General features: G+C 34.6%; 1 protein-coding gene across 3 annotated transcripts in view; it reads left to right on the top strand.

Moving 5' to 3' along the window:
* The window catches only part of LOC109609624 (lachesin), a 133,753-nt gene that overhangs the window by 99,468 nt on the left and 17,466 nt on the right, over window positions 1–16,819 (top strand). For 2 of the 3 annotated variants that reach the window (XM_049967344.1, XM_020026324.2), the window contains exons 2-3: window positions 10,006–10,169; window positions 15,783–16,005. In XM_049967344.1, the coding sequence (XP_049823301.1) occupies window positions 10,006–10,169; window positions 15,783–16,005 (387 nt within the window). The remainder of the gene's footprint in view (window positions 1–10,005; window positions 10,170–15,782; window positions 16,006–16,819) is intronic. The other variant, XM_049967345.1, reaches the window with a different exon arrangement.

The raw sequence follows: 16,819 nt of genomic DNA, 5'->3' as shown, positions 1-16,819 counted from the left end.
TGGGAGCGTTCATTGAGTGCGGCCTGCATAAAAGTGCAAAATGAATCAGTTATAATGAATTCCGTGTCGCTAGTTCTAGTGTCACATTAAAGCGAACGCCGCGCCGGCGAAAAAGTGTGTTTAAAAGGTAGTTAGGGAATTGATTTACATAATTTTATTCCCGGGATTTCGTAAAAGGGATCGGACCAAACGAAAAAAACGCTTGATTTAAATTCTCGTTTTTTTATATGTATAAGTTATGTCGGAATTATGTAAGTCAACGTATTATCGAATGCGTCCCATGAAAATTTCACTCGGCTGAATGGGAAAATAAACAAATCGGGAACGTCGTGGGGGAGATATTTTTCTTTTTACGTTTTTACGTTTTTACACACACAATTTGTCATTCATGAGTGGGTTCCATTATTATCATTGTTATTATTAGGTCGTGACACGATACAAAAGTACTTTGTGCACAAATTCCGGTGAAAAACAGAATCAGTCGTAATTCCGTGTCAGATTTGCAGATTTATGGAATCCCCAATGGAACGGGGTGCGACACTAATTGCCCCGAATGTCATAACTCGGAATCAACAAGAACTGCTCGGCTCGTCCCCAAGATTTACAGCAATAATCTTAATCCGAGTCTGGAGCATAAACACGGACGGAAGTTCCGGGCAACAATATTATTAATTAAAACGGTCGCAGAACGCAGAAGAACGAACTTTCCGTTTGATTCGCGATGTTTTGTTTCATTTCGCGACTCTACATAATTAATGGCCGCCACTAACAACACGACTTATTACTCGCCGAGATGTAATTGAAACGTTCATAATTTACGAGCGTTTATTAAATTGTTATAAATTGAATAAATGTAAAAATGTTGACTGTCTTCATATCTATAGTTCTATATTCTATATTGCTGATCTAATCCTTTCAATATCCTTTAATATAAAATGAGTGGAATCTTTGATAAAGGTTGGGCTGTTTCCAACATAAGGTTGGAGCAATCTGGTAAGATATTTAAGATACGTAAGTTATATGTTGGTGACCCAGGAGGACTAACGATAAGCGAGGTGGAAGCACTTCAGATTTGCCTAATTGTTTTTGGATATTCACTGGTATGGATGATTTCTTTATTAAGTTTTTCTGTGTTGAATCTTTAGCTTGTCGGGTCCAGCAGTTCTTCCATCTTATTTACGTAATCCTCGGATTTAATTAACTTTGTTTATGTGTACAACCATGTGTGGAGATCAGTATTCAAACCAAAAATCCAATCAAACTAAATTTAATTATAATAATGCAAACATAAACTAATACTGGAAAATAATTACGACAAAACCAGACAATTTAATAGTGGATTAACAAAACTATTAATTTTGCTGAAATTAACTGTTACGGATTAAAATGAATATGTACGTATGCAATACACGAGAACCGCCAAAAAGTCATGTATATCGAATTTGCGTAATTTTTCACATGGCTCTAATCAAAATCGATGTCCATTTAATTTATTTCGACAAAGCTTTGAATCTATGAAATTAGTTTCGTTTTCATATCAAACGATTTTATGAATTAATTATTATCTGTTGGATGTTTTGACTTGTACGAACAGCCAAAGAGAAGACGATGAGCTGAAAGTTGGTCACTATTTTTTGGGTTACAGCATGATCTTGGATTAATAATGATATTGGAAGTATCGAAGCTGGTTAAAGTTCAAAACCATTACGAGTTTGGCATATAAATCGATAATCAGTGGCAAATTGACTTCGCTTCTTGTTTGTGTATTATAAATTAGTTTAGTTACTTTATAAAATTATGTAGCGGATTTAACTTGAATTACACAACAGACTTGGACGTCTTCGGATTTAGTTCGGAAACGCTTTTTTAGAAACTCGATCAGCTCGAGATTGAGTTAACGATATTGGAACTTTAATTGGACGGTTCTAAACAAATCCTGCTCAGATATTTCGTTTTTTAGGTGCCACAATTAGATCGTATTTGCATATCAACTATATTTAAAAACTTGAAATTTAAAAAAACATCCATTGTTTTTCAGCCTCTCTCGAAACTGTGAGCAACAATAAAATTTTATGTATTTATAAATTACACGTTTCAATAAATTCGTCCAGCGAAGCTGAAACAGATTATTCACGAGCAAAAAAACCGTGATTTGTTGAAAAATCCATAGAATGGATCTCGTCGGTGGGAACAAATTCTTCTCGGTTTCACCTACTTTCGGGACGAGATTATTATTTCCTTGGGGGACCGAAACTTTCCCATAATTCCCCGCACGGACCTTGATTGTAATGTTAATGATAAGTAAGGCATCCTTCGGGAACCCGAACCCATTACTCATTTTCTAGTTATAGAAGCGATCGTAGTTATTTTCGACAACGACTGACGCGTGATAAACTCGAAATAAAGAAAGGAATACGTGTGTTATCATCGTTCACCTTCTATCGGGGATCGATCGCAATGGGGAGATCATTTGTTAAACAAATGGCTTCAAATTATTTCCTTTGCAGACATATTAAACGCTTTGAACTGCACTAAATGCAAAACAATTTAATATTGCAGCGTTTCACTCGTTGTGACAGTTTAACTAACTTAACCATTTCTGTCACTTCAAATGTGAACTTTTCTCTTGTATGAATTTTGTCAGTTAATTAATTAATAATCTCTTATGATAAAAAAGGAAATTTAGGTAAAATATCAAATTAAAATTAAAGTGTCACAGACAGATTCATCTCAAAAATATATAATATTATAAAAAGAATAATTAAAAGTCTTTACGAAAAATTTAAAAGACTTATACAAAATTCCGTCGGGTAAATTATTATCCCCTTCTATGGATTAACTTCCCAGTTATTTTTATAATCTTCCGTTGCCTTACACATTTTTTCTGAGTAATATTTTTATGTAGATTCAAATTCAAAGAAAACAATTGTTTGATAACAATATCTTTTTGTTTCAGGTGGGAATTCCATGAAAATGAAGTTGTTGTTATTATTAGATAGCAATTAAAAATATTTCTAAATTAACTTGTGACTTGTTTGTGTTGTTCAAACTTGTTTGTATAGGTATATAGGGATAGATAGCACTTATGAATAGTTGATGAACAACACTTTAGAGTGTTGGCTGACCCGTTTAATTAATATCCAGGAAAATATAATTTAATCCTATAATCAACAAATATGTAGATTGCAGTTTCCCAATTTGACAAACAAGCATAAAATTGTGACCAAAAGTACTTTTGTCGTAGTCAATAATATTTGCTAATCTAATTTATGAAGTAAATTTTATTACCATTTCTAATTTACATATTCGTAATAAACTCGGGCAGTAATAAACCGAACCATAAAATGTGTATCAAGATACTGCAATTTTATGTTTCATTAGCGCAAATCTGCGCACTTACTATTACATAAATAATTGTAATCTTTCATTCAAACAAATTATTAAAGGGATTTTTTAATTGAAAAATTAAATCACACCCCCCGAGTAAATATTTTATATTTATGTATGTATAAAAAAATTCATTAGAATGTATTAATTATGTTTCTGCGGTTAGGAGTCTAATGCAGGTGGAATAATTAATTTTATATAGCTGTTTTGTCGGTGATTTTTTAATATAATGTCATGTAATGTTGTAATTAACACGCTTTTCGTTTTCATCACGTACGCTTTGTGCACTTTTTCCAAAACATTAACCTTAATTCGCCTATAAGCAAGCTTAAGTAAAAGCTACGTCTCATCTGCGTATTTTTAATCATGTCGATGGAAAAAAATACTCGCTCCCGGTTTTACGATGTGTGTCTGGCTTATATTGAAGTTTTAGAGAATTTTACGACATTCATTCAAATAAATGTAGTAAAAGTGGAACTTTTTCGCCGATCGCAATTACTTCGCCTTTGACAATTTGTTTGGTTCTCATTTCGTTTAATATCCAATCCTAATAAATGTCAAGTGGAGTTTATGGAGACGTCGAAACGTCAAAGAGAAAATTATGGACTTATAATAATGTTTGACTTTAACATTATTACTATCTTTAATCTAAAAACATGAAAAGAAATTGTGTAGAGATATTCTCTGACGTCAAGTTGGGGTGAAAAGTAACCTCATTGGAAATGAAACATTTTTTTTTAATTTTATTCAATATAGTCTCCTTTCAGATCGATACACTTATTTCAGCGATTTTTCAACTTTTTGATCCTGTCCGAAAATTAAAAAAAAATAATAATTTTTTAATGTTGAGTCATTTTTTGAGGCCAATATTTCGCGGTGTAATCTGAGGGAGCATTAGCCCCATGATATTTATCCTTTTTGTTTCCTTCGCCGTTTTGCCTCTCAAAAAATAATGTTTTATAAGAGAACGAAAATCATGATGCCAAACACGTAACCGAAAATCAGCTGTCAAAACAAAACTAAGGGCTGTATCGTCCTTGACACGTCAGCCTAAATTTGAATGGACTATAAGGTATCGTAACGTTTTTCGCTTTCGTCAAGGAGGCTACTTTTCACCCCACCTAACATGTGAAATTTTGCATCCATCGACATGAACAATTTTTTACCCCGCAGATATTTCTCGCAGTACAATGCGAATAATAAACAAAAAAGAGAGATTCGCATCGAAAAACATCGAAGCCTGCTAATCCCCGAAACACAATGTTGTTTTGTGTCAGTGTCGCAAGAAGTGCATCTGAAATTTGCGGCATGCAACACCGGTTCGGACATGAATGAATGGAAGCGAGACGAGAACGGAACGGCTTTCGTTGCATATTTTACGAAATGATACTCGAAATTTGTAAAAACTCACAATCGAACCTAATTACGTGCACCGAACACCGAAAACTTCTCCGAATGTTCAATTTGAATTACCACCGGCCGTAAACTGTGTTCAATAATACGCTCGAGTCGAGGGCAAAAATAAATTATATTTTCTTATTGAATAATAACGGGGGTTCTCGCCCGTCTTGTTTTGCATAGTCGATGCGGGACAGGTTTAATGATCTGCCATTGAAGCGATGAATGTCGCGTATAAAAGTATATTCCAATTTCGTTTTATTGCCCAAATTCTGGACGAAGAATAAAATAAATAGCACTGATTGTGTTTTGCGTTCCGCCATCTTCCACTCCCAAATATAAAAATCCTCGTAGAGTTTTACGTGAGCGACAAAATATACATGCATGAATTAAAAATGAAGTGTCTGGCAGTTGTAAAAATTTAATGCTGTCGTTCAAATGCAAAAGGTTAATAAAACACGACAATAAGGGAAACATTAACCTCTTTTTTTCCAACTTACCGTTATAATCTTGGTAATAAACCCAATTTTATCCCACAGCTTTTAAATATAATTTAAATAGTCATTACAAACTATTTTCTCCTCGATTATTCTCTTTTTTCAAGTCGCTTTTCTTCAGTAAGAAAAAAAAAAACCATTGACTCACCTGAAACAAACTTTTGTAACCGTAGTCAAAGTCGAGTGTGTACTGTCATCAAAGAATACTTAATAAGTAAAGTATTCTTCGGTTCTTTAACGAATTCTTTTGATCTTTTCACTTTTGTATGGCCTTAATATAATAACGTTAACGTTTTATTAGTTCAATGGGACTTTTAGTAATTTATACGAAAACATAAACAAACTTATTATATTTCCAATTATATTAAGCACCATGTTTTTGCACCGTTGGTATTGTGTCACTATCAATTAAATTTGGGTTTAACAAACACATTAAACAAATTAAATTTATGCTACATTTACATATTAACTGATTTACCTTATTTCAAAGAGTTATTTATATATATTTAACAAATATTTGTTGCGGCCATTAAATAATGGAAAAAATGTTACGGATAATTAAATTTGCATATTACTGTTTGTATATTAATTACATTTTATAACAGATAATTTCACTTTTTCTTTGAAAATATATAATAATTATTATTAATTCAATATCTCTAAAAATTCTATTTCTAATATATTTTTAGTTATTAACCTTCTTAATATTAAGTTAGATTAAGAGTGATTTATTTAAATCGAATCTTTCAAATCTGGGATAAATTATTTATAAATAAAAAATGCAAAAAATATAAACATTCCTCTTTTAGATTTCAATATTTCAATGGCAATAGTCTGTAGAGGGGAAGATGAGTAATTTCAGCATTCAAAGAGCGTATGATACCCAAGATATTCGAAAGTTTCAGATTAATTGAATGTATATGACCTAACATATTTTAATAAACGAGAGTAGTAACATCTGAATGCACCCAGACACAGAATTGAAATGGTTCGGATTCCGGGGCATGCACGGGTTTGTTAAGTTACGAAACTGAATTAAAAGAGGAATAATTGAATGAGGAACGTTGCACACATTCAAATTACCATGCACAAATACCAGTACGTGGGAACATGTTGCTAAAACTGGAGGAATCACTTCATGCAAATTTCGAGAGAGTGGCCATAGTTTTCGGACGTCGCGTCCAAATCCAATATCGGTTTCCTCAATTAAACTGGTGCAGAGTCCTGAAGGAGATTCATCTCGTCAATCGCAAATATAAACACTGCTGGAATCGCTTTGACGTTTTCACACTTTGTGCACAAACGTATGTTTCATTCATTTGTGGTTGCGGTGCATTTAAAGAAGGCCGCATTAAAGCGTTCGTACTACTTTTACTTCGTACGTGGAAACTAAAATTTGAAAAGGAAACCAAAATCTTGCGTAAGTCGGGGCAAAAAGCTCGAGCCCGAAACTATTTCGTGGACAAAAAGCAGCTTGGCATTATCTCGGGGGTTGTTTCAGAGAGGCGACGGAGTGCGTTGATGCGAACTCCATATTAATATATTCAGTTTTATTTGTCTTGAGCACAATGCTAAAAGTTTGGCACAACTAAAAGCCCGCCAAAACTTTGGACTGCTCCGTAGTGCTTATTAATATTATTAGAATAACAAACCAGTTTACGATTACACAGTTAATGTATTTATATAGTTTTGACGGAGCTGAAATTTGTTGGCTTATAAGTTAAATTGTATTCGGCGGTTTTGCTGTTTATCGTGACGCTGCCATTTATCAATTTCGCCAACAACAACAGCAACAACAACAAAAGCAGAAATGCGAAAATTATACTCTCTTTTAATATCATTAAATGACGCTTTTGAACCGTTATTATCCGTGACAGCAGTTAATTAATTAAAAGTTACGTGTTTCGCAATAAATCAGGAAACAAACGTCTATATCCGCCACGGCGATGATTATCTTGAGGCAGGGCCATAATTAAAAGAAACATATGACAGTATTCAAGAGCACACCTGTGTTTCTTTCACGTATATCGTCTGCGATCTTTTGTTCCTTCTTATCTTATTCTTATCCCGTTACACATCGAAACATTCGCGGCTTGTAATTAGACGCTGCCATATTTTTCTTTCCGCTATTGCTTTTTTAATAGAATTCTCCCGCACCACGAACCGCCATTTCTAGACTGTTTGAATTAATACATTAATAACGAATAATTATTGGAAAGGAAAGTATGTGTACATGTATAATTGCCAGTATGTGCCGTAATTCCAGTTTATCCACAGGAGATTGAACACGATTGATAAATCGTCCATAAAATAAAAGTAAACATTCGAATATTTATATTTATATACACGTATATGTATTGGATCTCTCTGTGTTGGTTTAATTATTTATGTTTATTCTCTTCCAATTGATTTAACAATGTGCATTTTCCACAATATGTAATGGACAGTAGTCCATGTTGAATAAACACGGGGGATACGTCGATGCAATAACATATATGTAAACAAGTAAACATATCGTTTGACCAATTTATTACACACGCGCCCGAGAATTGGGTCATTTCTCCTCAGAAACCAACAATCACTGTTGAGTGTTGCCCAAATTTATTCGTCGGCCCAAATTTACAACGAGCACGCCGCGTGATTGCCGCTATTTTTATTTAGTGACGGTGCGTGTCGGACCGATATTATCGAATTACAGTCGACCACTTGCCGTTCCTGTGTATGTGTGTGAGAAATTTAAAAAAAAAACTCATTCCAAGTCAATTAACCACGGCACGGAATAATAAATTAAACAATCGAATCGTTCCTTTCTTTTCCTTCACTAAATTCATTTTGACATTTTTCTTTAGCCCATCAAAAATTCAACTGCGAAACCACCTTTTGAGAGTATCAACCGCATTCGCCATTTTTGCAACAGTAAAGGCGCATTCACCATATTTCGGAGTGTGGCGCATTCGCCGTATTTTAATATATTGCGCATCCACCATTTTCGAATATAGTAATTTAGGAAATTCTCGACAATATGCAACGCAGAAATTAGTCCGAAAATGAACGTATCCATTAGTGCGTCCGTAACCCGGACATAAATCATGGGGAAATATCAATATGATCGAATTAATAGTTTGTCAATTTGCGGGTTTCGTCACGTTACTCGTTTGGCATCTTGGCGTGCCATATAAGCGCGAATTTATGTGCAATATTATAAATCGATTAGAGGGAAACGGGCCGGAGACATTCCGCGTTGCATTCTTCACGTTCGTGCTTTATTACTATCCCCCGAACTCATTATTATTACGGCCGCAGAATCCGAATAAAAAGCGGGATTATCGTTATTTTATTTTTTACCTGAACACATTTTCTTTCTTTCCGCTTCTAGTTTGGCGTGTTTACACTGCGAACGGCCCCACCAAATCAATAGTCGATGCTTGACGATCGTAATAAAACTTGTGTCACGGTTCTCAAATATAAATTAACAATCGATTTCTATTCTTCATTACATGTCGATTCCCCCGGGTCATTCTTGTTGTTATTGCGGACGGGGAGGCAAACAAACGCAATAATAAATGCGATTAAGGCTGCATCGGGAATTCCGGACCCGATACTTTAAAGAAACCGAACGATGATGATGTTTGGACAAAAGGAAAAAATCTTATTCCGCTGCGAATTGCGTCCAACAAGAGAAAATTCTTCTGATTTATTGTTTAAACTGTGGATACAATTTTTTGAAAAATAAATATTTCAATTATATTTTAATATGAGAAATAATTATATTATTACATTACTTTGTATTTTATAGAAAGAGTTTTTAGGTTTTTATATTAGATGAGACAGAAAATTATTTTTATATTTGTTTTGACATCATTGTTGTCTAAGTTTTTAAGAAGGTTGTTAATTTTAACTATTTTGCTATATCCAGTATTATTGATTTAAGTAAATCCTGTACATTGATTTGAATAAATTACAGCACAAATATTTGCTTATAGGTAAATTTACGAGTTCGGCCATAAATTAAGGGAAATTACAAAGTTGTTTGAACAATAGAAATGGTAGTGGTGTAACGTTAAAATATACAGTTGCGTGTCAGTTTGCGTGTTTGTATTCTCATATGTAGTACATCAGAGTCGAAAGTTGTATAATTGATTTTAAATGGCTCAGTCCAAGTGGGCAATTCACGTTGATTGCTGCATAAAACGCATCGCCCCGATCTACATACCATCGTAAAAATAATTCCGTAAAATCCGCACATTCTTACATTATCTTTTCTGACGGCTCGCCAACGAATTTCGGTTCAACAACACTTTATCCACATTTGCATCTAAATTAAAGAACCCGACTCAAATTTCATGTGACATTTACGTGATTATAAAATTAAACCGGCAATAAAACAATGGCTAAACGAGTGAAATGCTCATTATTAAAATCCTCATCGTTACGGGAAATATAAAACGGCGCGTCTCCCGGGGAAGACCATTAAAAGAATATAAGATAATTTAATTGTACTTATTTATTAATCTCTCGCAGGGAAAAATTCCGAAACGAACTTTTAAATAAGTTCCTCCAACTCCGGCAGCCAGTTCGATAATTGTTTGTGAAAAGTTGCCATTTTATAATTACAGTTTGGAGTTTCGATGGCGCATTCCGAACTTTTCCTGTTATTGCGTTTATATATATTTTTTTTGATTGCGCCGAGAGTTCTCACATAGTTCGATTTGTTTGATTGCAGTTCTTGGCGCGGTCCAAACGGGAACGTCGAGCGGCGGCAACTCGCTGGTGGACACGACGACTCGCGGTCCGCACTTCGACCCCGCCGCCTCCAAGAATGTCACAGCACTGCTCGGAAAGACTGCCTACCTTAATTGCCGAGTCAAGAACCTCGCCAACAGAACGGTAAGAATTCCTCATTTCATTTCTACTTCCTTCTCTATACTTACTCTTTAGATAGATATTTCGTTCCGTTTGAGAAACGAATCTAAACACTCGAAACAAACTCAAAATGGAACGCAGTATACAACACTTTATACACTTTATCTGTAGGATTACACCGGGACTTGGATGTAAATTCTCTCTCATATTCGCAAAAGTCACTAGATTATCGTAGGCTTCTGCATGGCTTTATTCGCATGATTAGTTATATTATTTCCTAGTTATATTTATTCGTCGTTGTTTTTATTTTTAGAAAAGTGAGCAATAAAATGGGACGATGCGAGTTCAATTTTATTTACCATGAAAAACTTCATTTCGTTCAGTTATACTTCCTCACTCCTTGACGGAAATTGAATTGAAACTCTCATGAATATATTTGAATAGATATATAGATATATTATAGATGTCTTTGCATTATGTTTATCATAAAAATATTCATATCTAATTTTGCTTTGCTCTATTTCAATATAGAATCACAAATATCACTTTGAAACACTTTATTCATTGCTAATCAAGTCGCAAATAAAAACAAATAAACACAAGCAATATGGAAAAGGCAAAAATTTAGTACTGAAACTCGAAGCGCAACTTTATTATCCAATTATTCTGGAAATTTATTTCTGCATAAAAACAGTAAAATTTCTTTTGACTCGGTGTCTTTTCTTTTTAAGACTTTCTAAATTTCTTGATGAGTAATCAACTCCGCTTGATTCATATTTATAACTCACTTTCAACAAAGTTAAAAATATTCTGCCGTGTTTTCCTATTGAAATTTGTTGAATTTATAAAGAAGTCTTCCAAATTACGCTGGTTTACAACCATTTTGCCTTTCATAATCTTTTTCGGTACACTTTGCCTCAATCAACATTAAAATTAAACTTAATTTTGTTCAGTTTTCGGAAAATATAAATAAAATATAAAAATAAAATTCAAAATACTAAATACAGAATACAGAATACAGAATATAGTATACAGAATACAGTATACAGAATACAAAATACAAAAATATGAGTATAACAGGAGACCTAACTGACCAATATGGATATACAAGCATTCAAATTAAATATAACATGATAAATAATAATAATCGGTTTGTTCACATATCATGCCGGGAGTGACAAAAATGACAAAATTATACCCACTTTCAATTCATTTACATTCATTACAAGACACTTTTTCCAAAAAAGCAAACTACTGAAAATAAAAATGGAACGACCAATTATGAAAATTAAAATCGCTGACACTTGAAAATTGTTAAGTGAGGAAACTTAATTAAAAGTGGAAACCATGCACAAATACAAGGACGTAGGAACATGTGGCCAAAACCGGAGGAGTATCTTCATGCAAATTTACAGAGAATGGCGATAGTTTTCGGACGTCGCGTCCAAATCCAATATCGGTTTCCTCAATTAAACTGGTGCAGAATCCTGAAGGAGATTCATCTCGTCAATAGCAAATATAAACACTGTTGGAATCGCTTTGACGTTTTCACACATTGTGCACAAACGAATATGTCCATTTTGTGGCTGCAGTACATTTAAAGAAGGCCGCAATAAAGCGTTAAAGAGATTTTTATTTGTGAGAACCGAACGCATTCGCCATTTTTGCAACAGTAAAAGCGCATTCGCTACATTTCGAAGTGTGGCGCATTCACCATTTTTCAATTTATAACAAGAAACCTAACTGACAAATATGGATAAACAACCGTTCAAATTAAAGACAATAAGTAATAATAATCGGTTTGTTCACATATCATGCTGGGAGTGTCAAAAATGTCCACTTTCAATTTATTTACTTAAAGACACTTTTAAAAAACTGAAAATGGAAATCGAACAACAAATTATAAAAATTAAAATCTTCCCTAGAACTGCTGAAAAATATGAAAATGAAAGTTACAATTTAGATACATGTTTAGCCAAATTAATTAACTCAATAAGATCTCCAGTTGTACTCAAAAGTGAAGTTGAAAAATGAAAAAAATAAATCTTAATAGGATGTAAAAGGTAGATTTTTTACAATTTGTAAGTTACAACTCACAACTTGCTTAATAAATTTAATTTGAGTTAATGTGATAATCAGGAAACATGGTGTGAACTATGTATTCAAGTACGGAAGCTGTTAGAGAAGTTAATTAGTTTAGTTGTGGAACGAAATAGAATAAGGTTTCAAAGAAGTTTGATTATGCAGATTAATTTTGTATGTGCAGTAAGAATTTGTTGAGATGCAGCCGAAGTAGTGGAGCGGTTATTTCCCAGTTGAACTGTTCCGGTCGTCGGTTGCTCCGCTCCCTCGTCGGTTCGCCGGTTAAGTACACACACTAAACCTGTAAACTACCCTAATTATCTGTGTCAGTGCTCACTATTACCCAATAATCGATCCAGCTTCGTCCCCTCCGAATAAATCTCCACTAACAAGTTTTGCCTAAACTAGTTTCTTAGTCCGTGGTTATTAATTTCAATTAAGACAGACAACTTTATCGGGATTAGTGCCGAATCGGACCTCCGCGAATAATTTCATAAGCCGTCTCAAGACAATAAACTAATTTATATTTAGATACGGCCTAAATTTACTTTTGGCCGTTCAAAAACCCAAGTTCATACATAAATTCATTTGCATGCACAAATCTGGACACGTAAATAAGACACACCGGCTTTAAATTAGAATGTAAAGCGCAATTTTCGGAATAATAATTCCGGCCAATTTGTAACTTTTGAAATAATAAAAACAACTTTTACAATTAACGTGTTTCGTGCCGGATTTGGATTTACGATTCAAGTTTGCCAACGCGAACAACGCAAACTATTGAAACGCACCTAAAATTCCAATTTAGATAACGATTATAATTTGATTTTGCCTTTTGTCTAAACTTTTAAAATTTTCGACGCGACCTCAGTTCAGTTGTGGATTCAATTAAGATTTATTTTAACACAAATGGAAATCATTATGGACGTTAAAGCGTTTCATAAAACCGGCAATAAAACGCAAACAGTACCTGACACAATATTACTGAAGTTATGGCCCAATAAAATATGTCGGAAAATTGGAATATGAAAGGTAGTAGCGGCATTGTGTCTTTTATTATGGCGACACTTTTATGTGTATTTTGGATTATCTAACGAGAGTTGTGCCACACGAAATTGGTGATTACACTTACCAAAAAAAGACACTTTACTTTACACACCCACGCACAGCTGATTTAATTCCGAATAAAACATAAACAGATCGATCTGAGAGCGATTTGATGTTTGATTAAAATTCCACGAAACTCAATTGACAAGATCGACATCTAGAGATCGATTGCAGTAAAAGGGAAGTTTATTGGCGTCCCGAAGGGTTCGCAACTCCTTGTTAAACTTTATAGTGAAAGAATTGGCCGTAATGAACTAAGTCCCCCATATAAATCTTGTTAACTTCGATTCGTCGCCGACGAATTGACGGCAACAATCACAATCTTGTGTGTGTGTGTATGTTAAATCTCTCTTTAAAGTTAACATCTGCAGTAACATACCTAGTAAAGTTTATGCGGCAACATCTCTTGAGATGCTCAGGTGCCGTTGTTTGTCCGCTCCTCCCGGGACACGGTCACAAAGGCGGCGTCGCGAGAGGAAATCTCCGAGCAACCTTTTAGCGACATTGACTGATGGACCGATCGAAATTCCAAGACTGGATATCAAACGCAGCGCGGCCGAAATCCGGCAATCCACTTTCGGCGGATCATCATTTCTTTCTGCGATGGTTTAATTTAAATAAATGCAAAAGGGTATTTGCAGTCCCGCAGGAAGCCGGCTTTGCATCAGATCGGATACAAAGGACGCGCCCAAAATAGATACACACCCGAATTTGATGCCACATCAAAAGATTCCGCCGCCAAAATCGGTTTTTTATCATTCATCTTGTCGGTGTAGTTCCTGGGATTGTTGTTAATCGCGGACCATAATCATCGGTGGGCTTTTAAAACACTTTAAAACAGAATAATGGAATTATCAATTAGTTTCGTTCGTTCCGAGCTAATATTTAATATCAAGAACAAAGACGAAGGAAAACATTTTTCTTTTCTTTTTATAATTGTCGGACTGTCATTTACGGAGCAACTTTCATTGTTTTACAGCACTTAACTGATGAAATTCAGACAATGACTTTCAACAAATTAATTGGATGCACTTAAACTGTGTTTTTTCTCCCTTGTTCTTTCCCTCCGCTTTAAATTATTTTATGTAATGCAACGATTCAAAAAAGAAAAATCAACAGTATTTATCTTATGTCTCACACTAATTTCTAAGAATTTATTTACATTTTCTTAAGCTCAGTGAAATTTTAAGTGTTGGTACCCTAATAAAATCGTCGTCACTGCTAAGTAATCGCCTTTGCCATTAGTTTAATCCTGAATTCGGATGCCGTCACAATTCAAACATCGAGTGGGAACTAGTGGGAGTGTAAACTAGATTCAAGGGAAAACTCCCTTTGAACTCGCCACGTTATGTATACAAGCGAGTCGAATGGCTAAAATCTTTTGCACAGTCACGAAAATTAGAATTGCGTACCTACAAAACCAAGAAACCTTGTATTGTAAATCTCCGACACCGGAATAATATGCCAAATACACTTTTAGTTTGTATTCTGGGGGGCTTCCTATTGGCTACAAGTTCAAGGGGATTTCTATGCACAATTTCTGTTTTGATATTAATGAAAGGATTATTAATAGGTTTCATAAATGATTTAATCAATAATTCATTTAATTTTAGCATTATTCGGTAATTAATATAATTCCCTCCAATAATTCTAACGATTGTTAGCTGTGGGTTAGTCCAATTTAAATATACGACTACAACCAACCAAAATAATAATTAATCATTTTGCGATTGAAAAGTTATGCGATATACCATATCAGTTGGACACATTACCAAATTTATCAACAAACAACTTGTATCTAAAAATAGAACATAGTTTAATCATCCAGCAATTTATTGATCATTTAAAAGTTAGAAAACAAATCTTTATTTTTAAGGTTAGATTATTTCAGAATACACGTACGTACTTGGTCTGTAGCCAAGATTTTTCTAGAAATTTTACTTCCCAAACCACTCTTTTATTTTTTATAGAGGCATTGATATGAAACAATTGAAATTATTGACTCCTGCTGCTCATAGAAAAACAATCATATTTAACATATTTTAACCTCATAAATAATCCACAACACTGATAAAATATAGTTTGCACATTTAAAATTCATTTCATACAGATCCACGAAAGTGGAAAGGACGTGAAAGAAGAGTGTGGTGTATCTGAGCCAGACGTATTGATGGACAGACTTTAAATCCAGCGATAAGAGTAGGGGAGAATCGAATTCCTGCAAGTGATGCACACTCGATAAGTGGCGCAAAGATTGATGACGCCGCCGATTCTTTATGATCCCCCTAAAACTATTGTGATTGCAGCTTCCGAAAAATCATGAACATCAACATTCGCAATCATCTCACAGTTGTTGCATGTTTTTGGCACGCCGCATAAATTATTTTATTGTGTACGCGTCGATCACTGCTTTGGAGAGAGTAGGCAAGGTGGTTCTTTCAATTGCAGATGTCTCTGCAGGTGTCGTGGGTCAGACATCGGGACGTGCATCTTCTGACCGTCGGCCGTTACACCTACACGAGCGACCAACGGTTCCGCGCCATCCACCAACCCCATTCCGAAGACTGGACCTTACAGATTAAGTATCCGCAGCACAGGGACTCCGGCGTCTACGAGTGTCAGGTGTCTTCCACGCCGCACCTCTCCCATTTCATACATCTTACAGTCATTGGTAAGTGTCTTTTTTATCCTTATTTATGTTATTCAATGTGTAATTCGAGGGTGCAAAGAATTCAGGAATTGAATGAGTTCGAGCCTCGCAGTGACATGATTGATTGCTCGTTGAAAAAAAAGTTACTTTGCATTTATTAATGGCACTTCAGATCGAAAGGCCAAAGTGAAAAAGAAGTTGAAACTTCTCTCTTTGATTCTTTTTTTTTTTTCCTTCTCGGTTCGTGCTCTCAAAGTCAACCGTATCAAATGAATGAAGAGGAAAAGAGTCTAAACTATTAGATTCGTTTTTCAATCGTTCTGCGTCTGATACATCAAAAAATACCTTTTATTTACTGTTTAAATTGTTAGGAAGACTTTTTCTGTACAAACAAACAGTTAAGGGGCCTTTTTATGTTCTTAAAGAAATTTGATTGTTTCTTTTTCAATTAAAATTCTTTCCCCCATAATACTTTGCGGGTTACGTCTTTAGTTATTAACCGGACACGATAAAAACAACCGACGTTTGTACCGACGTAAAAGATTAATCGAGTGGCTCAACGTGGAGGACAAGCGATTTGTTGTCGTGTGCCACTTAAATGAATACACATAACCATTATAGATGCGTCGAAACGATAAAAGGACTTACGGCTTAAAGGACAATCTGTAAAATTAAGGGTTTGTTCCGGATTTGCGAATTTATCTTGTTCACGGCTTAACGAAAATAGAAAAGTGCCACGTCCACGATTCAGTTGCAGGAGATCAATCTACATAATCAATCTAATCAATCAATTTATCGAGACCCGCATAATAGATTACGTTGGTGAAAATTTGCA

Source organism: Aethina tumida, chromosome 5 (genome assembly GCF_024364675.1).
Source record: "Aethina tumida isolate Nest 87 chromosome 5, icAetTumi1.1, whole genome shotgun sequence".
NCBI lineage: Eukaryota > Metazoa > Arthropoda > Insecta > Coleoptera > Nitidulidae > Aethina > Aethina tumida.
The sequence above is the reverse complement of the archived record's forward strand: the minus strand, read 5'-3'. Positions and strand labels throughout refer to the sequence as shown.